Source organism: Microcebus murinus, chromosome X (genome assembly GCF_040939455.1).
Source record: "Microcebus murinus isolate Inina chromosome X, M.murinus_Inina_mat1.0, whole genome shotgun sequence".
NCBI classification, from domain to species: Eukaryota; Metazoa; Chordata; class Mammalia; order Primates; family Cheirogaleidae; genus Microcebus; species Microcebus murinus.
The window spans coordinates 40,478,505-40,501,978 of record NC_134136.1 but is presented as its reverse complement, the minus strand read 5'-3'; the positions used below and the strand labels follow the sequence as shown (position 1 = coordinate 40,501,978).

General features: G+C 39.1%; 1 protein-coding gene across 3 annotated transcripts in view; it reads left to right on the top strand.

Annotated features, from left to right (window-relative positions):
- Window positions 1–13,026, top strand: part of AMOT (angiomotin) — a 63,883-nt gene extending 50,857 nt beyond the window's left edge. For all 3 annotated transcript variants that reach the window (XM_012749597.2, XM_012749588.2, XM_012749608.3), the window contains 4 exons: window positions 5,970–6,092; window positions 6,852–7,084; window positions 8,218–8,898; window positions 9,233–13,026. In XM_012749597.2, coding sequence (XP_012605051.1) covers window positions 5,970–6,092; window positions 6,852–7,084; window positions 8,218–8,898; window positions 9,233–9,330 — 1,135 coding nt within the window. In that variant the 3' untranslated portion in view covers window positions 9,331–13,026. The remainder of the gene's footprint in view (window positions 1–5,969; window positions 6,093–6,851; window positions 7,085–8,217; window positions 8,899–9,232) is intronic.
- Window positions 13,027–23,474: the final 10,448 nt, after the last annotated feature.

The window sequence follows — 23,474 nt, the reverse complement described above, 5'->3', positions numbered from 1 at the left end:
TAAGTGTAAATTTACCTGCTGGTTCCCAAGGAAATACCTGCACCCAACACTTACTTGTTCAGACCCCAGCAATGCAAAAAAAAAAAAAAAATTGTTATTATTGGGAGGTGGAGAGATGCAGGGCAATTTTGTCGTCTTTGGGCAGAAGCTTAGAAAGATACAGCTCATGAGAGTGTACAGTGTGAGAAAATGTTAGAAAGCTCAGGTTCATGGTGCTAACTTCAAAATAGACTCCAGGACAAATTGCAGGAAAGCTGAGGATTTGTCACTGAAGGCCTTGTATAAAGAAACTACCCTCCCTCCTTTTTCCCTCCCTTGAAAGGTTTGAGTATTAGGGGGACCTTCTTTCAGATGGATTTTCAGAATCTGTGGGCTCCCATAAGGTAGATTTAATTTAAGTGGAATTCCTTTAAATTACCATGTAGAAAGTTTTCATCTAATCACTGTTTTTGGCAAAATGTGTATGCTTATCATTTAATATGATAAAATGCAGCCACTTCCCACCTAGTAGGAATACCTTCTGATAGTTCCTCAAGTAAACATTCCTGATCTGGACTGTGTGCCTTTTTTGCATGCTACTGATCCAACCCACAGGAGAGACTGAGAAAGAGAGAGACTGTATTCAAATTTCTATAAAATGAGAGAATTGGAGAAGGTAATTCCTCCAGACCCTTCTATTAGTAGGATTATACATTTCCAAAGATAGTGCCTCTTATGTTCTGCCACAGAGATTGATTTCCTTTTTCTCTTTTCTTTCTTCATGTGATTTTAAATTTGGGAGGTAACATTCATAAAACTTTATTTCAGAACCTGTGGGCTTCTCTTTTCCTTTCCAATTTCTCTTTTCATTCGTTTTTTTGTACATTTGTTTTCCCCTTTCTCCTCCCAAACTTAAATGTAGATATTGACTAAGGTTCTGCCTTTTGCCCTTTTCCATGGTAAAAAGCTTTATATTTTCTTGCTTTCAAAATAATTTTTAAGTGTCAAGGATATTGGCTGCAGATGGAAAGTGTTCAAATATATTTGAGTAAAGAATGAAGGAAAAGGAAGGAAGGAGAAAGGAAGACATGAAAGCGGGAAGGAGATAATTTCTAAATGTATAACTTAAATCTCTAAATCTAGTGCCACATTTGAATGGCCTGGTTGGTTTCTGTGTATTCTTCTAAGAATCTCAAATTTAATATATTCCAAATCTGATAGGCTCATAGGTTAATGACAGGTTTCACAATTAGGACATCTTGCTTGGGTGATATCAGTGGTAGTTGTAGAAGACAGTTTTTTTTTTTTTTTTTTTTAGTTCAGATATTAGTTACATATTTTAAAAATTGCCTATTTTAAGTGTATGGTTTGATAAACACTGGCCACCACCACAGTCAACATAGAGGACATGCTCTAAATTGTCCATATGCCTCTTGAACTTGATCCTTTCCTACCCTGCCTGACCCCAGACAATGACTTATCTGTTTTTGTCATAAAATTATAACTTTCTTTTCTAGAATGTCATATGAAAGGAATCATATTGTGTTTATTCTTTTCATTTGACTTCTTATGCTCAGCATAATGATTTTGAGATCCATCCAAGTTGATGCATGCATTCATAGTTCATTCCTTTTTCTTGCTGAGTAGTGTTCCATGATACAGATATACCATGATTTATGTATCTGCTCATCTGATGATGGATATTTGGATTATTTCCAGTTTTTGGCCATTGTGTATAATAAAATATAGATTTTCATATAATAATATGCAAGTGTTTTCTCTCAGGTGAGAAGATATATTCAATGATCTAGTTATACCTCTTCCAGCACTTTGATTTTATAAAGCACCTCTTGTCAAAGGGAAAGCTGTCGATGCAATGATTTCAGACAAGATCAGAGTATGAAAAGCTAGATTTTTAGCCTTAATGGGTCCAGGAGTAGACATTTTAATACACATGGAAAGTGCTGGCATTGCCCCTTATTCTAAGATGCACCTAGACATCAGAACAGCAACCCTGTGATATTGGTCAGTTATATGCTTAGGTGAATTTTACTCAGTGAAAAGTTAAGAGGACCCAGAGAGAGAGAGAGAGAGAGCAAACTGATGATTTTTGGCCATACTTAAAATGACTATTTGATACTTAAAATATTTGTTTTTGTTCAAAGGGATAACAGGAAATTTATTTATTTATCAACACACATAGTGCTTGCTATATACAAGGTGCTTTGCTAAACACTTTACATTTATTACTTATCCCTGCTAAAAATACTCTGAGGTTAGTACTATTATCCATTCTATGGAGGAGGAAACTGAGGCACAGAGGAATGAAATACTTTTCCCAAGATCACACATAGCTACTAAATAGCAGAACCAGGATTTAAATCTACATTTTTGTCACCTTAGCTGCTATACTCTGCTGCCTCCTAGATATAGTGTAGCTCAAAGATTATGAAATAGGGATCATTAGCTATTTAATAAAACACTACTTTAGGTTATTATTTAACCACTTGGAGATATTATAAATAATCACAGTAATATGCCCTATATTAAGGCTCCATATTATTGTATCCCCAGAGTCCTCTCTAGATGCTTAATGTAGATGAGGGGATATTACTACTGAGTAGGAGTCCCTGTTGATCCCAGAAGACCCAATTTGGCAATGCAGATTTTTGGCAGCTCACAAATGGTGAATTTATTTCTGAAGAACAACAAAAGGATAACAAGATAACACACCCAATCAACCATGTAATTTATTAGTTTGCATTTACTGAATCAAGTTGTTACCTTTCTCTGAATGTGCAGTGTTTCATGCTTATTTTGAGCACAGTAAACCTGGAAAAGAAGGAAGTAAAGAAAGGGGAAGCCGACGATAGAAGCTGTTCACATACATCACATATGTCTACCTATTTCTTCATCATAGGCATTTCTTACCTTCATCCTCTGCTTTCTTCTCATTCTACCTTCTGTCTTAAGTTACCTTCTTTTCTGCTAGAGCTTCTCTGCAATAGTAGCAATGATACTAACTCTGTAATAGTAACTCCAACATCTCTAAGATTAAAGTTAGAATTTTCAACAACTTGTTGGATATTGTCATATCTCTATTCTTAAGAAACTTTCTTTTTTTTTTGTTTTTTATTTTTTTCTTTTTTTCCATCCTAATTTGTCCTATATTCTTAAGAAACTTTCAATTCAGTGTACCTAAAATCAAAACCCATTCCAGCACTTTCCAACAAACCTCTCCTGGGTTGCTTTTCACAGCAAATGGTATGCCATCTTTCTTAGGCATTTGAATTAGAAATAACAAAGTTCTCATTCATTCCTCACTCTCCCTAACACCCAGATTGACATAGTCTCCAAGTTTATCAGTTCTACCTCCTACAACCTGTTTCCGTTTCCCTTGTTACTTTACTGGTTCACGTTTTCATGATCTCTTACTGAGATTATTACAATCACCTTGCTGACTGCTCTGCTTGATTCCAATGTATCTCTCCTCCAATCTCTCCATCACATTTACACAAGAGATAATGCTGTCTTCCTAAAGCACAGCTCATATTATTTCATTCCCCTCGAAAAACTCTACTAATTTTCAGTACCTATTGGAATACAGTCCAAACTCACTCCTGTACTAGTTAATTAGTTTTTGGTCTTCCCTTGCAAGATTCCTGCACTCAGGGACTAGTCTTATCCATGCCTCTCCCCTCTCCAGCCTTCTAGGCATTTCAAACATTGTGCTCTACTTAGAGTTCATATCTTTAATAAACAAAAGAATGTGACCAATAGGAAAAGACAGACCTAAAGTTTAAAAGACCACTAGATATTGTGATTAGTATGTCATTGGTGACATTATAGAGAGCAGTTTGAGCAATGTGATGGGGATAACTTTGTTAGAGAAAGGAAGGCAAGAGAAGATGACAAACTATTTATTTAAGAATTTGAGATGGAGGGTGTCAAATTCAGGGATCTTCAGTTTGGGGTTTGCAGATTTTGTTCTTAGCTATTATCCTGAAATATCTTTCTTGATGTTCCTAAGGAAATTCTCTGAGTATTTGAAGGTAGCAGGTCAAGTTGCTCCTTTAAATACTGTGCTTGCTTGCTTTTGCCTAAGCCATTGGCCTAGTAGCCCTGGTCTTCTAGAAGGAAGATTGATGCTGAGAGCTGTCCTGGCAGCCCTGTAGGAATTCACTAAGTGCCCCACATTTTCAGGCTCCATTCCTGAGGAGTTCACAGTGTCCATATCAATTAGCTGGCAGGGCTCTGAGTCCCCAAAATGGTCTTTTATGCAATGAAAGTGGCAGCAGGCCAGCACTAGTTCCCCCAGTGACAAACCGTACGCTCAAGTCCCCAGTGTCCGTCAACACCATGCACTTTTTGAGAGGCCTGGCTCTAAAGCCCCGGCCATGACATCGTAACTCTGCAGTGCTGGAATTGCCTCCAGGATTGTACCAAGAGCTAGAATTCTTTCAAGTCAGAATCTCTTAGATGTATTCTCTTCCCACCTGTGTGGTTCTCTCTTAATAATAGCTTTGTGGAGTGCTTTTACTGTGCCTGACACAATGTATGTTTTTACATGCTTAATTTTTTTAGTCCCTATGAGATAAAAGGACAATTATTGTTCTCATTTGGCATATGAGGAGACAGGCTTAAAGCAGATTACTGACTTTGTGAGGTCATAGAGCTTGTTTGTGGCTCTGTGTACTTGGGGAGTACTTGGGGAGCTGGGACTTGACCCCCATGTCATCTATAGCCAGAGTCTGTGCTCTCAAGCACTGTGCAAGTGCTGCTCCCTCTTCAATCCCCAGTTTGACTATAAGCAAGTGAATGGCACTAGAGAAATGATAGAATTTTGAGATGGCAAAAGATTTTAAATTTGGCAAAGGATGAGAGCCATTGTATTCCTTTCCATTTTGTTCTCCAATTATTTCATCACACCCATAAATAGTTTCAACCTTGCATATAAGGTGCAGGTGTTTGGAAAAACAGTAGTTTTGTAGAGGCTCACCAAAATTCCCCAACCTTAACATCAACTCTCTACCTCTTCATTCTCTTGCCACTTCACTCCCATATGCACTGGTCACAATCCCAAACCTAAGAGAACATAGCTAGCTGCCAGCAGAAAATATGCCTAAAGTTCTCCCACAGACCCTCATTCTCTTAGAAAGTGTAATGAAGCTGTGCCAGTTCATTGTTTTCTTGGCCTATTGTCTGATTTCCTTTAGGACCAATATAATTACATTAGTATTCTCCCTAATCCTAATATCCTCTCTTCTCTCTCTTTCTCTCACACACATGCACACACTTTTCCTTATGAATTGGTCTTTGAGTTAATGGCCTGAGACACTTTCAGATGGAACATGATGGTCCCTTATGTAGTTGGGACTCTGGCAAGAGAACAGTCACGTAGCTGGGGCAGACTCATTGATGTGGTGCTAGCGTGTTTCAGATGTACATTAGATAGGAACTGAGTGGCACTGACTCAAAGGCCCTGTTTGTCAGCTCACATGCTCTATCTGATCTTAGCTGTTGGCATGCCTATTGTTTGTTTCTAGCACTGAGGTATAGTTACCAATATTCATCTAGTAGCAATAAACTATTTACTATACCCTCTGACTTCCTTCAAAGTCTAGGCTTTCCCCCTTCATGGCTGTTATGAGAATAAAGTGGAAATATATACATATTCCTATTGCTTGGCCATGATCTAGAAACTTTGAGGAGACTATCTGCCAGAAGATTTTGGAAGGATATCTGTCCAGTTCTGAAGGCAAGCCTGTGCACTTCCCCCACTGACTTTTGCAGCCAAGCCCATGTCAATAAACTCTTCTCCTGCCCTTCTTGGACGCTCTTACCAGTTACTCACCCAGAACCAATTGTTCTGAATGAGATTGATTTCAGCTTAGAACTTTCCAGAAAAGCCTCCATTGACTTAGAAAGGAGATAGCATTCATTGATTTGGCTTCCCTGTCATCATCATCACTGCCATTTTTCCTCCCCAGGGACACAACAGTCATCAGCCACTCTCCTAACACCAGCTATGACACAGCTCTAGAAGCTCGCATCCAGAAGGAGGAAGAAGAAATCCTGATGGCCAATAAGCGTTGCCTTGACATGGAGGGCAGGTAAAATGGCGATCTGGACCCTGATGGATCTGAGAAGTTGGTATAAAGACCAGATAACTTAGAAGGGCGCAAGCATCTTTATTCACAACTGGGAAACCTGATCACACAGTTTTCCCCCACCACCATCACCCTTGCCAGCCTGCCAATTAGTGTATGAAATGTGATGACCTTTATCTCTATCATCCCCACTAGCTGTGGAATTCCATGTAGGGTTGCTGTCCCCTTGGCCTTTTTAATTGCTTTCCATCCACTCTCTGAGCTGAATTGTTGGCATTTGCACTCTGGGATGTTCTTTCTCATACTGCATCTCAACCCTGTGATACAGCAGATTGCTCAATAAAAGAACATCCGCTCACACTGGGAAGTGAAACACCTAATGCCTCTTATAAATTCATTCATAGAAGATCTCATCTTTTCACTGAATGCATTGTTTCCATTGACTCAGATTCTTCACTATAGCACTCACTACATTGGTTCATTTTCTCATATACAACCTTTCTTTTCACCAGTACTCTACTGTGACTTCCTAAGGTTTAAGCAACAGCTCCTGGATGCTCTGCTGTATACATTTAGGTGTGCAGAAAGAGTTTTTTTTTTTTTTTTTAATTGTAACACACTATCCCTTGTCTTCCAACTCAGAACTAACTAGACCATCCCTTAGTAAAAAAGATAATGGGAACTCAAGTTCATCTAATCAGTAAGACCAAAACACAGAGGTAGCAACAAGGTCTTTGTATATTCTTTGTCTTTGTCTCCAAGGATTAAGACCCTCCATGCCCAGATTATTGAGAAGGACGCGATGATCAAAGTACTCCAGCAGCGTTCCCGGAAGGAGCAGAGTAAGACAGAGCAGTTGTCATCCATGCGGCCAGCAAAGTCTCTGATGTCCATTTCCAATGCCGGATCAGGCTTGCTCTCCCACTCGTCCACCCTGACTGGTACTCCCATCATGGAAGAGAAGCGAGACGACAAGAGCTGGAAGGGGAGCCTAGGTAATGACAGTAATAAGGAAGATTATAGTCACATGTTCAAAGATAGCCCTGAGATAATTACCCATGCAGTAAGGAAAAGGGGCAACGGTCCAGGTTCTAGACAGGAATATGGACCAGGTTGGGTTTTTCCCCTCCTCAGAGCCTAGCTGCATATACAAGAGCTTCACCTCACCGTGAAGTGTCACGGTGAGAACATTGATTGAAGCCAAGGCCTGAGAGGACAAGAATCCTGAGTTCTATTTGGGTGGAAAGGAAGATAATTTCAGTTTCCTCTAAAAACATTCTTAGATTTGGCCTCTGCCATGTGGGACCTTTTGTCTTTGTCCTAAGCCCATGTAGCCTTTGTGTCATTCAAATTTTCAAAATTCCAGCATTTCTGTGTTCTTTCCTGCCCTACAATAGAAGGACCCAGAGTCCTAGTTAAGTTAAATGGAGCTGGGTGATAGGCTTTGTTACCAGAATGTTCTGATATGAGAACAGAATGTACTTTTTCATTCCATTCCTGTCCATTTCTTCCCCTCTAATCAAAACCCCAGACGTATTGTGGATACCACAAGGCACATTTTTAGAGCCCGAGGAAGCAAGCTATATATATTTTTATTTTAGCTCTTTTTGTTGCTTTTAATTCCTTTCTTGGTCCTCTGACACTTGCAGTATCTTTTGGTTAGAGTAAGCATTTTGAGGACCTTGGTCATGGTCAGAACCTTTGGTCAGACAATTATTACCACACTCATCTGTGTTGATAAACCTCTTTCCTCAATCCTTTCCTGCTGTCTGAGAATGTATGCTGTTGGTTTATAAGTGGGGCTCAGTAGAAGAATTCTGACAACTCTGGTAGAGAACTCAATCACTATTTGAAAACTAAATCAAAACAAGATATCCAGGACAGTTAAAGGTTTAATACCTTGTGCTAAGAGCAAGATAATGAGGACCAGAAGGGATTTTCCCAGTCTGGAAAAAACTTTTTTAGCCAAGGTGTGAGGTGGCTGACAAACTGATTCCTGGGTTTGCTGGAGGCAAAAGTAAGGAATTTAGACCCATTCACATTTCTTTTAAACTCCTATAAAGGAAAACAGGTAATCAGATTTGAATGACCTATTGTTTTCTAATTTCTTTCTCTCTTGCATTTGTAGGTATTCTCCTGGGTGGAGACTACCGTGCTGATTATGTCCCTTCCACACCCTCGCCTGTGCCCCCCTCAACTCCCCTGCTCTCAGCTCACTCCAAGACAGGCAGCCGAGACTGCAGCACCCAAACAGAATGTGGAACGGAACCGAACAAAACTGCAGCTGTCGCTCCCATCTCTGTTTCTACTTCAGTTGCTGCTGCCGCCACTGCTGCCGCCATCACTGCCACCGCTGCCACCAATACTGCCACCGCTGCCACCAACACCACCACCATGGTAGCTGCTTCTCCAGTTGCTGGTGCTGCTACTGCTCCAGCTGCTGCTGTTGCTGCTGTCGCTGCTGCCCTGTCTCCAGCAACTGCTGCTGCTATTGCTGCTGCTGTTTCTCCAGCTGCTACCTCTGCTGCTGCTGCTGATCCTGCTCCTGCTGCTGCTGTTCAGGTTGCTCCAGCTGCTCCGGCTCCGGTTCCAGCTCCGGCTCAGGTTCCGGTTCCAGCTCCAGCAGCAGCTCAGGCTTCTGCTCCGGCTCAGACTCAGGCTCCAACTCCAGCTCCGGTTGCGGCTTCTACTCCAGCTCCACCTCCAACTCCAGCTTTGGCTCAGGCTGAGGCTCCTGCAAGTCCAGCCGCCGGTTCTGGACCACGTCGTTTGTCTACACCAAGTTTGACTTGCAATCCGGACAAGACAGGTAAGAATTCTTTGTAGCAGGTGGATCTTGGTTCTGCCTTCAAATGCACATTTACTTCCTGGTGCCTGCTGTTCGGGAAGTATCCTCATTTGGACTGAGTTTTTCATGTTGTAAATGGGAGAGAAGAGAAGAGAGTCAGTAAATGACTTCTCATCCACCAAGATGGGAACAGGCATGAGTAGAGGCCATTCTCCTGGCAGAAGTAAATGAGGGGGGCAGCAGGCAAGTCTCATTTTGCCATTGGCTTCATGAGGGCCCCGACATTATCTAGCTCTAGAAATTTGAGTATTTTGCCTTGTCCTTGAGTGTTTTCTAACCTCTTATTTCCATTTAGATGGCCCTATTTTCCACTCCAATACTCTGGAAAGAAAAGCGCCCATTCAGATCCTGGGACAAGAGCCTGATGCAGAGATGGTGGAATATCTCATCTAAATGGCCAAATCAAGAGCTGCAGTTTATCAGCAAGAATGCTTTTAATCATTTTCCCCTTTTGTTTGTTCTTATGTGGAGGGTGAGGACAAGGGTTGGGGGGAGGGGGTGTTTTCTAAAGGGACTTTTTATTGGAACAGTAGACTACTTAAGTAATGCCATATGAACTCCAGTCTATTCTGGTATAGGTAGGAAGTACATCTAAAGACAGATTAACCGGAATGTGCTCTAAAGTATATTGTTTGGGTTTATACAAATACTGAGACTGTTAACAGGTGGTTATACATGGATGTGTCCAGTGTGCTTAAATTTGTTTAAAATTTCCATATTCCAGATCATTTTTCATTGAAGAGCACAGTATGTGTGGAAGACAGTGTGTAACGTGTAGTTTGGAAGTGGGAAGCTGGAGAGAATTTGAATGTGTGCTGTTTTGTATAGTTATTATCTCGACAGCAGCCAGAGAAAGTTCTCACCTCAGGCTCACAAAAGGGAATAGTTTAGGAGCTATGTAAGCTGGAGCAAAGGTTGGGAGTTTGGGGGTGCACAAGGGTTGCTGGAGCTAATTTTTCCTCCAAATTTCCCAGCTACCCTGCCCCAAGGGATTGTGTTTATCTTCATTTCAGTGGTGCTTTGGAAGTGGATTCTTTTGGTTCCCTCCTGGAGGTTCATACATTCATATATATGCTCTGGAGTAATTTATGCATTGGGATAATTAATATATTGCTTTCAAATGCTAGGAGAATAAATTAACTGAGTGATGCACAACTTCCTCTCTCTGAGGGAGTTAGGCCATCAGAGGCCTTGATGGAGAGTTGCATGAGGTGCTGTACTAAAAGTCTGCACGTAGCTGTGAACACAGCTTGCTTGTCTTTTCTAAGACCACTTGGCTTAGTGTTTATTTCTTCTACAGCACAGATTCACTGGCTGGGTCACCAGTCTCAAGTTGCCAATCATTTGCAAAATGAGGAGGCATCTTTGTTGATAAGTTGAATGCTTTGAATTTCTAGTGACTATTTAGAAATAATTCATTTGGTTTTCCCAAATTCTTAGCATATGTCTTAAAGGGCATTTTTGACCATCACCTCCAAGGGAATAGCATCAGAAGCCCAAAGTACTATGCTACGGTTGGGGTTGGGAGAAAGGCTGATTGCAGCAGTATCCTCAACTACCTCTTCTCACTGCCTGTGACTCCATCTCGGAATACCTTTGGGAAGCAGCAGGAAATGTGCATGTGGTGGGTGGGGACCAAAGGAGGCAATGATTCCAAGCTTTGCCATTGGGCTTCCTCCAAGGACACAGAGGGATGCCAGTTGCCACAAGTCCCTGCCCTGTGTCACCTCTCTGCCCTTCACTAAGGTAACAGATCCACAGATAGCATCATCAAGGTCAGTTTTCAGGGGTATAGGGAGGGTGAGGGGAGTGGGGGGGTTAGGTAAGGGTTGGGGGTTAGAGGTTTGGGATGTGTTAGTTAGAAATCAGAGTAATAGAAGAATAGGCCTGATATATCATGAGCCATAGTAGCAGGAAGGAACTTTAGCAGTATAGCCCTACCCCCTCATTTTAGTGGTGAAGAATCTGAGACTTGGAGAGGTTCAGTGACTTTTTCAAGGTCACACAGCATAGCTATCTACTCTGCCAATTACCATGCTTATTTTGGGAAACCTTATTTTCAAAAAAGCCCATTTTATGAAAAGGCATCTTCATGGCCCAGGGCATGTGTATTTTATAAAATGTCCCTGGCTTGAATAGTCTGTCCAGGGTTCAGAACCCCTATCTTGCCTCTCCTGTAGTGCCTTGTGCAAGGTTCTTCCTTTCCTTATCCGCATTTCAACATTTAGTCACATTAAATGTCCCCCTAAGAAATCGATCTCCACTTCTTTTTTCACGATGAGATCGTGTGTCTCAGATCATCTTACAGGGTTCCTCTGTGAGTACAGGAATGGTGTTTTTCCTAATTATATTCCAAAGGAATTATTGTGCGGATGGGGGGGAGACAAGACAGAGGGTGATGTGATTTTCAGCCAGTCTTTTCACATTTTCAATAATAAAGTGATCATCCCCCATACACATTAGTCCTCAGTTACAAAGTGAATCCCAAATAGAAATTAAAAAGTATAGTTGTGTTATAATTCATTCATACCACCCTTTTAGTTAAGAAATTAAAAAAAAAAACTCAAGTAGTAGAAGCAGCAAGTGGCAAACTTCAAAAGAGCTCCTTTCTATACAAATAAATAAGTAAAAATAAAAATAAACCTTTCATCTGCTCCTTTCATGGTTATAACTCATTGCCAGAATGTTTGCAGACTCTGGGAGCGATGATTTTAATCACATTCTGTAAGATGACAAATGTCATACATTCCACAACGTGTGGCAGCCATCTCTTTAGACTCATGTGTTTTAGGAAAAGGAAGAAGTTCTTGGCTAAGTACTACTTTGAACTTTCTAGAACACCTCTGTCCTCTCACACCAGAGGCAATCCCTCTCTGCTCAGTTTACAATCCCAGGTAATTTGCTAAAATAACATTGCACGTCTAAGAGAGGGAAGAAGACCATGTCAGTGTGTTATGCTTAGGGAGGAGATAGATACAGTCTTCAGAAAACCTCTACTAGTTGTCATTTTAAAAATTCAGGTTTATGGGAGAAATCTCAAGTTAGCCACCTTTTCTCACTTGTGTGGATGTAACATTTGGGGGATCTTTCTAGACTCCCACTTATCTATGCATTTTACTGGTACCTCAGGACAGGAAGGTGACCTTGTTGTCTTAACTTGTACTGCCTGGTCATCTCTGAGGACCTTCTAATTCAGCTGTACCCCAATGTCCCATGTACAGGAAAGCTTCATTAGAACAAACTTTTACTTGATATAAAACTCCTATTAACAGGTTTTTTTTTTAAATAAAGGTAGTTGAGCTTTCTTTTAAAATTATGTATCTTGATTGTTGATTTAATGAAGGATTTACTTTCAGTGCTGCTTTTGAGCTTCAGGGTGACAAGACAGCAGGAACCTGAAATATCTACCATCATCTGCCATAGGAAACATACCAGGAGACCCGTCATGTTCTCCTTTTGTTGTTACACTGTTAGGTGGGTATAACAATTGGAAAATAAACAAACTGATTGTGCAAACTACTTTGTCTGAAAAGCCTAAACAACTCATAATGCGGCAGCTTAAAGTGTATACATATGCACTAACTTTGATAAATTATATTCTCATGTCTGTTAGCCATACAGTCTCCTGTTATCTCAATTACTCATTCACATATGGAATATGTTACTTAAAATGTGTGCATTCTTACTGAAAATGTTTTCAAAGGAAGGCATCAGCTGTGGGCTAATTGCCACCAATTTCAGCCTGCCACGATCCTTGGAAATATATCTTGCAAGTGCCATCCATCATCAGTAGGACAAGTGTCGGGAGTTTGTTTATTTTTTTGTGGTAGCAATGATGGGTTACACAGAGCCATCCAACCTCCTTCTGGCCTCCCTTGTGATTAATGGCATGTGTTTATAAAAATGGATAGCTGGGGTTGGCAGATGGCTAGAGAAAGAATCGCTTTTGGTTTAAAATGTATGTGGTCCCATAATGATTGTGACCCCATTCTGTAATCAACTGAGCTAGTTCCAATAAAGTTAAGCAGGTTTAAATCCACTTTGTGCCTATCTTTTCACTGACAATAAAGTTAGCTATTTTAAAATGCAATACCGTGTGGAAAATGCTTTGGTGTTTACCCGACAGGCCTTATTTGTGCTGTATCAGTGATTACTTTCAATTCGGTATGCAGCAAAATTGCCTTTCAAGGGCAGCAGGAACAGAATTTGCATTTGCTTGAAGTATGGAATGTGATTATAGATTATAAAGTATTAAGACAACACCACAGGCCACACGCTCTAATCAGTCTCTTTATATACTCAGGCAGCATATATTAAAAGCTTTGCATCTTTTTATCTCCTGGTTCCGAGGGATAAAATGATGGCCACCCAAAGCAAAGAATTCATCCTTTGGTTAGCATTTTGGAAGGCCCCTTGATATTCCTTTTGTACCCTTGTTCTTATGCCAATTCATCAGTTTTGGTTGAGGGAGCTTGTTATTAAAAGCAAATCAAAACCACAAACAAGTTGGCTCTTCACTGCAAATGTTAAGGCTGCCTGTACACTGCCCTTTTGGTGCCTCCTGTTTACCAGTGTGTTCCAAACCTAACTGGTGAGGAAAGGATCCCCACGGACTTTGAAATGACACATTTCACAATGAAATAGACTTGATGGGTGTTGTAAAAAAGAGATGGGAAGGGCTATAGAATTCATTCAACTATAAATTTGATTTTTTTTAAAGTGGGGCTTTATTCCCTCCATGTTTATGATGAATGCTTTGAAAACTGTATGGATGTGAGCCCTCCCCTCTTCTTCAGGAAAAGAAGATGGTATTAAGTTAACCACACCTTACAAGGCTTTGCACAGCATTCTTTTCAGAAATGTATCTATGCCCAGCTCTTAATGAGCAGTCACTCGTGGGAAGAGAAAGCAAGTGTTCCTTCGAAAGTGTGTGAGATCATGTTGTATTCAACATTATAACAGATCTGGTATCTGTGTGGTCCTTCATCTTCCTTCCAGTGGATCTTTCCTATTGAGATAATCAATCTGTACATCCTATATGAGTTCACTCCGTTGCAGAAAAAGCACCTCTGCTTCCCACCTCCTCCACCTCCATCTTATCCTGCAGGAAGGTTTTTACTGGAGGAAAAAATGTAAATGGTTTGGTCTTGGAACACTTTCCATATAGACTGGCAAATCACCCTGATACTTGAGAGAAAAACCCTGGATGATAGGACTTAGTTTCCAAGAAGAAAAATGTTCTCTGTAACACCAGAATTTCATACCCCAACATAAAAACTACCTGTTTAGATGCACAAACTGACCAAGCCCAGGGTATTTATTTTGGTCCTCATGTTTTTTCATTTGCCAGTTGTCTGTACCTATGGGTTTAAGCATGTGTGAGTTACCGAGTCACTACTTTTCAGATGTTGCCATTATGTGGAAGGCCCTAGAATACAAACTTTAAAAAAAATACAGTCCATGATTCTGATTTATTAGGGAAAACTATATACATACACACACTTACAATTGATTGTGATATGTGAAATGGCACAAGTTTGAACAAGATACAGAACTAGTGCAAAAAAGGGAGTGATTATTGGGATGGCACAGGGGGTGGGGAGTGGGGAGGAACTAAGTTGAGCTTTGAAGGATCTGTAGGTGTTAACCTGGTAAACCAAGGGATGGGGATGAAATTCCATGCAGAAGGAATGGATGTGCAAAGGCAATCTCACTTTTCAGATCTGCAATCAAATGAAAACTCTCTTTCCAAGAGCAAAGGCCCTAGAGAACTGCTCTGAATTTTAACAACCTCCTAATGGAAACTTACAAACTTAATCAGGCGGTAGAAGGTACTAGTCTAGAAGTCAAGAGAGCATGGAGTTCTAGTGCTATGTCTGCCACTAAATGTGTGTGTTTACCTGTGGATCCATTCCTTAATAGGATCAGAGAGGTTTATCAGTAAAATAGGGTAAATACCTATCTTTGTGGTCCTCATGGACAAGAGCTAGGAAAACCCCACAAAGTGAGAATATAAAAAGATGCCAGTCAAAGCAACAGGAGAATCTATAAAGATGAAGTGGTTTCTTTAACTTTGTATTAAGAAAAAATTCAAACATATACAAAAAATAGAGCACCTCCATTTACCCATTACTGGGCTTCAAAAATTATCAATGCATGGTCAATCTTGCTTCATTTATCACCCCAACCCACCAATCCTATATTATTTTGAAGCATATCCCAGACATCATAGCATTTAATCCATAAATATTTCAGCATGCATAAACATAACATTTTTAATAATGAAAAATAAAGTGCTATGGCTAGAACCGAAATATATAACCCACCAAACAAATAAACAAAACCATAACAGTGTGTTTCTGCTTTGCCACTTATAAAGCTTCTTCATTTGATCCCCAAACTCCTGCCTTAAACAAACCTGTGATATCAAAAACAGAGGGGTTCCTTCTCCCAGAACCCACACACCAAAGAGCGTCTTTAAAGGTACCCCAGTTTAGGTTCCAAGCCATTATTCCTCCTCCACTCATATAAAAAGCTCTGGCTCCTTTAATGTCCCTGTCATTCAGCTGTTCCTTGTTTACCATTATCTACTGATTTGGTCACTATCCCAAATGCACTGATAATTTTGGACCATGGATCACAGTTGTCTCTCTATCCTGAAATGACCCAACCAGCATCCTGACCCATCAGCTCCTTGGCCTCTCCAGCTACACTGCCTTCCACATGCACTCCACTTCAGCCCACTGGGTCGACGGCCAACTCAGATCTGGTTATTACTCAGCACTACTCCACTATGGATATCATGTCCACCAGTACCACACACTCTGGCCGCAGTCTTCCATCCTTCCAGTTTACCTACTCTGACATTACCTGCCAAACAATCTACACTGTGACCAAACTAATCAAGTATGCCACTCTCCTGATTAAAATCCTTCAGTAGCTCCCCATGGCCAACAGATGCCTCCATCAAGTCCCTCTATGCCTCCATTTTCTGCCAGGCTTTTATCCTTGACCTACCTTATCTGGGCTTCAAGCTCAATCACTTGAACCTGCAATTCATTCACACCCCCTAAAACCTCAACCATTCATCACAAGTCAGAAACTCATGAGTCATCCTTGACTCCCTTAGAGCTAATATCAAATCCATTATTGATCCTATCAAAATAAATCTCAAAACTCATTTGATTCTATCCAACTCTACTACCAACAACCTATTCTAAGCCACTATTACCCTTCACCTGGACTATTTTAATAGCCTATTAACTGATATGTCGTGCCCACTCTTGTTCCACTCTTTTTATTTCAATCTTTATTAATAAGCAAATATAATTTATATCATATCATTCCCCTGAATACAATTTTTTCAAAAGCTTCTGATTGCAATGTGAATAAGATGGTATCAGAAGAGGTAAAATATTAATAACTAACCCAAAGTTTTATGGTTGATAATTTGGAACTAGGATGCAGATATGTTAGACTTTTATTTCATCAGAATCATTACCATGCTTTGTTTTGGGTATCTTCTTTTCTTTATGCTCAAAGGATATTAATGATATGGCATCATTATTTTCTCTGATATTCACCTAGAGAAGTGTTTCTTGATGTCTTCTCCAAACCATCAGTCTTGGAATCAACTCCCTGGCACACTCCCTGGACTTTCCCTCAGAGATGTTTATCTTGTAGTTCTAGAGTAAGACCCAGAAATTTGCATTCTAACAAACTACCCAGGAGAATTTTTAAAAAATTTATAATTGACACATAATAATTGTACATGTCTAGGGGTACGATGTGATGTTCTGACACATGCAAAATTGTGTAATGATCAAATCAGGGAAATTAGCATATCTAACATCTTAAACATTTACCATTTCTTTGTGATGAAAAGATTCAGAAACCTCTTGTCTAGCTATTTATGTTTGTTTGTCTTTTGAAACAGGATCTCTCTGTGTCACCCAGGCTACAGTGCAGTGGTGTCATCATAGCTCACTGCAACCTCAAACTCTTGGGTTCAAGTGATCCTCTTGCCTCAGCCTCCCAAGTAGCTGGCACTACAGGCACGCACCACTTCTCCTGGCTAATTTTTCTATTTTTTGTAGAGAAAAGGTTTAACTCTTGTTCAGGCTGGTCTCCAACTCCTGGCTTCAAGTGATCATCCCACCTCGGCCTCCCATAGTGCTAGGACTATAGGCATGAGCCACCGCACCCAGCCTCTTCTAACTGTTTTGAAATATACATTATTGTTAACTTTAGTCATTCTACTATGCAAAAAACCATCAGAACTTATTCCCTCTATCTAACTATAGCTTTATATCCATTTATCAATCATTTTTTAAAAAACCCACCCTCGCCATGATCTGGCAACCACTATTCTACTCTCTGCTTCTTTGAGAAAAATGTTTTAGATCTCATATATGAGTGAGATCATGCAATATTTTTCTCTCTGTGCCTGGCTTATTTCACTTAATATGATGTCCTCCAGGTTCATCTATGTTGCCACAAATGACTGGATTTCATTTTTTATGGTTGAATAATACTCCATTGTGCATATATATCACATTTTCTTTATCCATTTATCCACTGATGGGCATTTAGGTTGATTCTATGTCTTGGCTATTGTGGATAGTGCTGCAATAATCACAGGAGTGCAGATATCTCATTGACATACTGATTTCATTTCCTTTGTATATATATCCAGTAGTAGGATTTCTGGATCTTTGTAGCTCCTCGGGAGACTACATACTTTGAGAAACACTGGCCAAGGATTTCTTTTTTTTTTTTTTTTTTTTTTTATATTTTATTTTCAGATACATGGCATGCAGCTAACTGGCCAAGGATTTCTTGACATTTATCTAACTTTCCTTCCTCTCTTCAGTTCTTCTGCTACATAATAGATGCCCAACTTCACGTAGTCAAATGGGTCAGTCCAGTCTTAGTATTAGCTGTCACACTCCCCCTTACTTCAGTGGGTGGCCGTTGTTATTTCTTCATTCACTTTTAAGACCTATGGTGAAATAGCAGCCTATTCTCCCAACTATGACTCTTAAGTGGTTGGATTTACTGCTCTGATCAAACATGGTATGTTGTTGGTTACTTTTGTTGTTGGTTCACATGGTTTATAGTCCTTGAGACAACCACAATCACATTTGTGATCTTGGCCAGCTTGTTTACCTCCAATGACTGTTCTGTAATATGAGGTCACTGGATTATGATCTCTAATGTTCCTTCTAGTTCTTACATTCCATGAGTCCATGAGACTAAATACTGCCTCTGAGGTCATACATTCTTTTACATGGATCCAAAACTGGCTATGCGGCACAGATGAAAGACATTTTAAAATCTGAATATACTGAAAATATTTTATAGACCTGAAGATTTATTCATCAAGCCTCTTTTTTTCCCCCATTGGTTCTATCTGCACTTGAACCTTTATTCTCCCATCTTGGCTATACCTACTCTATTCTCCTATTCTGCATGTCATTTTCCAAAGAAGACAGGTCTACAAGAATAAATTTCCCTCCCCCAAATCTGAGAAAATTAAAAAAGAGGGGAGACAGGAGAGCATACATTTCTTTTAAGCCCTGAGTTTATGGTAATTTGAATTTATCCAGTTGTAGGGTTAACTGGCAAAAACAAGACAGGGGAAAAGCAAAGTGTCATGTCATAGTACATGGTCAAGAGGAGAAGTGAGGCAGTTGCTGAGCCACCATGATATCCGTGGGAAAAACCAGAGATAGGAAAAAGGGAAAGGAAATAACTTTATTGTGACCTGTTAGAAACTAGTTGTGTGATAGACACTTACACGTACTCTTTGCATCAAAGTTACAAGATCCAAAAGAAAAAAAAGGAGCATATCTTTCAATACTCTTTTTCTTTCTCTGACATAATCCACATTTTGTGAGTCCTGAAGCTTAGAAAATTTATAAGAACCTCTTTAGGAAAAAAGAATTTTTAAAATTATGAATAAACAACCAGATATTAAAGTATTTTTTTAGAATGAGAAATCACAAGTACAAATTTTTAAAAGCTGACAAATACCATAAACATCACAATAAAAAACATTATTTTTTAACCAATTAACTGCCAAATATACCTCCATTGTTCTTATTCCCTATGCTTTTGGCTTCATATTCTTTGTTTGCTTCTTTATATGGCAATGGTTTCACAATATCATTTTTTTATCAAGAGAATAGAAAGATAATTTAGTCTTTCCACTAGCATGCTTGATCAAAATTTATTATTATTATTGATAGTTGGGAAGATAAGCATGCAACTTTACACACAGATGTTCCCAATGCTTGTGGAACTAATTTAGGTTTCTACTCTACAAGCACAAGAATTCTAATAAATTATATTTTATGCAATTTACATCACAGACTAAATATAAGTATTATACAATACAATGACACAATGCATAGTTGTGTACATTTTATTATTGAGTATACTGCTAACAGAAGGAAATTTCCTCTGTAGTTAAGCATTAATGAAACCTCAATACTCTGCATACCATTCTGCACATCAGAATGAGTGTAAGAATTTCCCACAGACTAACTTCTGAATCCATACATTTCAAATTTTGTTTCTCCTCCAGTGTCACATACTTTCAGTACCAAGTACCCTAAGAAACAATTATATAGTAATGAGACCTCTGGCTTTGTACCTTTGTAATCACCATGGAGGATGAGTCAGCAGAGTAAGCAGTAAGGGTATTTCTGGAAGTCTTTCTTTTACCAAGATGGTTTAGCAATGATTTGTCTATATACAGGATGGACAGAAAACTACATAAACATATCTCACCAAACATAAATTAAATATATATCCCACTCAACTTTCCCTTTGCTACATCTCAAACATGAGAGAAAGTATAATGGAGGCAAATGAGAGTGGAAGGAGTTAATAGTTGCATTAGTCAAGATTCTCCAATTCACTGCAAACAGGAAGACACCACGACACACAGTCATCAGACTGGCCAAAATAAGCCTGAAAGAGGCCCTCTTACAAGCTGTAAGGTAAAAGAAGCAGGTAACCTACAAAGGAAAACCCATGAGACTAACTGCAAACTTCTCAACTGAAACCTTACAAGCCAGAAGGGACTGGGGTCCCCTTCTCACTCTTCTGAAACAGAGTAATGCCCAGCCTAGAATCTTGTACCGTGCAAAACTAAATTTCTTATATGAAGGAGAAATAAAAATCTTCTCAGATAAGCAAAGAATCAGGGAATTCATTAAGACAAGACCTGCCCTCCAGGAAGTACTCAGAACAGTGTGACACACAGATCAGCACAATCAACACTCACCAGTGTAAAATCATCCAAAAATCTAAGGATCAAAGGCCAGATACCACAATGGCTCAAGAGAGAAAACAAAGCAACAAAGTTCAACTCAACAGGATGAACAGAAATCCGCCCCACTTACCAATTCTTTCAATAAATGTGAATGGCTTGAACGGCCCACTAAAGAGACATACACGAATAGATAAATATACACAAGCCAAGTATCTGCTGTCTTTAGGAAACACATATAACCTACAAACATGCATTCAGACTCAAGGTGAAGGGATGGAAAACAATATTTCATATGCCAAAAGAAAGCTAGCGTGGCAGCTCTGATTTCAGATAACTTAGTCTTCAAACCAACAAAAGTAATAAAAGACAAAGATGGTCACTATATAAAGGTGAAAGGTGCAATTAAACAAGAAGACATAACAAATCTAAATATTTACACACCTACCTCAGGTGCACCCAGATTCATAAAGCGAATACTACTTGATCTAAACAACTTGACAAATGGCAGCACCGTAATTGGGGACTTCAACACCCCTCTGAAAGAACAGGACAGATCCTTGAAACAGAAAATAAACAAAGAAACAATGGACTGAAACAGAATTCTAGAACAAATTGGATTGACTGACATTTGTAGAACATTCTACCCCAAAACAACTGAACGTACATTTTTCTCATCAGCTCATGGGACATTCTCTAAGATTCACCATATCCTAGGCCATAGAGTAAGTCTCAAAAAATTTTAAAAATACAAATTATACCATGCATCTGGAATAAAATTAGAAATCAACTCCAACAGAAAATCTCATCTCTGCACAAAGTCATGCAACTAAACAACCTTATGCAGAATGATTATTGTGTTAAGGATGAAATTAAGATGGAAATCAAAAGATTCTTTGAATTAAGTGATAAAGAAGACACAAGTTATCAAAATCTGTGGGGCACAGCTAAGCAGTCCCGAGAAGAAAATTTATATGCATAAATGCCTGCATCCAAAAGACAGAAAGATCACAAATCAAAAATCTAACGAATTGTCTCAAAGAACTGGAAAAGGATAGGCAAACCAATGCAAAACCCAGCAGAGGAAAATAAATAACAAAGATCAGAGCACAAATAAATGAAATGAGTAACAAAAAACTCTATGGAAGATTAATAAAACAAAGATAGTTCTTTGAAAAAACAAATAAAATTGACATTCTTCTAGCTAGATTAATGAGAAGCAGAAAATAGAGGACTCTAATAAGTTCAATCAGGAATGAAACAGGAGAAATTACAACTGATACCATGGAAATACAAAATATCATCTTTGAATACTATAAAAACCTCTATTCAAATAAACTTGAAAATTTGGAGGAAATGGACAAATTCTTAGAAATATACAGCCTCCCTAGGCTCAATCAGGAAATAAATAGAATTCCTGAACAGACCAATATAAAGTACCAAAATTGAAGCAGCAATAAAAATCCTTCCTAAAAAGAAAAGTCCTGGACCAGATGGTTTCACACCCAAATTTTACCAGACCTACAAAGAAGAACTGGTGCCTATTCTGCAGAAATTATTCCACAACATCAAGAAGGAAGGAATCCTCCCCAACACATTTTATGAAGCCAACATTTGGTTATACCAAAACCAGGAAAGGATGCAACAAAAAAGAAAACTACAGACCAGCATCCCTTATGAATATAGATGCAAAAATTCTCAACAAAATCCTAGAAAACTGAATTCAGACACTTTTCAAAAAAATAATCCATCACAAGGCAAATGCATTAAATGTAACCAAAATGTTTGTAGCCCCATAATATCCTGATTTAAAAAAATAAATAAAAAAAATAATAATCCATGATGACCAAGTAGGGTTCATCCCAGACATGCAGGGATGGTTCAACATATACAAATCTATAAATGTAATTCACCACATAAATTGAGGCAAAAACAAAGACCATATGATCCTCTCAACAGATGCAGAAAAAGCATTCAACAAAATTCAATACCCTTTTATGATAAGAATGCTTAACATAATAGGCATAGATGAGACTTACCTAAAATGATAAAAGCCATATATGACAAACCTACAGCCAACATCATACTGAATGAGGAATAGTTGAAAGCATTCCCACTTAGAACTGGAACCAGACAAGGATGTCCTCTATTACCACTTTTATTCAACATACCGCTGGAAGTCCTAGCCAGAGCAATAAGACAAGAGAAGGAAATCAAGGGTATCCAAATGGGGGCAGAAGAGGTCAAACTATCACTCTTTGTTGATGATATGATCTTATATTTAGAAAACCCCCAAAATTCTTCCATGAGACTACTGGAGTTGATAAAAAAAATCAGCAAAGTCTCAGGTTACAAAATCAATGTACAGAAATCAGTAGCATTCCTATACACCAATAACCATCAAACTGAGAACCAAATCAAAGGCTCAATACTCTTCACAATAGCAACAAAGTAAATCAAATACCTAGGAATATATTTAACTAAGAAGGTAAAAGACCTATACAGAGAGAACTATGAAACACAGAGGAAGGAAATAGCAGAGGGTATAAAAAGGTGGAAAACCATGCCATGCTCCTGGGGTGGCAGAATCAACATTGTTAAAATGTCTACACTGCCCAAAGTGATCTAAAGATTCAATGTAATCCCTATTAAAATACCAACACCATTTCTTGCAGATCTAGAAAAAATAATTCTATGCTTCACATGGAACCAGAGAAGACCTTATATAGTCAAAGCAATCTTAAGCAAAAAGAACAAATTGGGAGGCATCAATTTACCAGACTTCAAGCTATGCTACAAGGCTATAGTTACTAAAAGAGCATGGTAATGTCACAATAACAGAGACCTAGACCAGTGGAACAGAACTGAGAATCCAGATATAAAACCATCCTCATATAGCCATTTAATCTTTGATAAAGCAGACAATACTGTGCCAATCCATTTTTAATTATCCATCTTTCAATGATTTGGATTATCCTGGCCCAGCTATTTGCAGGAGGCTTGATTAAAAATAGGCCAGGGTAGCCCTCCATTCTTCATGATCTGATAAAAGAAAAACTTTAGGCAAAATAAATTTAACAGAGTTTATTTGAACAAAGAATGATTCTGGAATTGGGCAGCCCCCAGAACCATAAGTGGTTCAGAGAACTCCACTCTGCAACATGCGCAGTGAGTATTTATAGAAAGAAAAGGGCTAAAGAAAGCAAAAACAAGAAACAAAAAGCAAATTGGAGGCCAGGCATGGTGACTCATGGTTGTA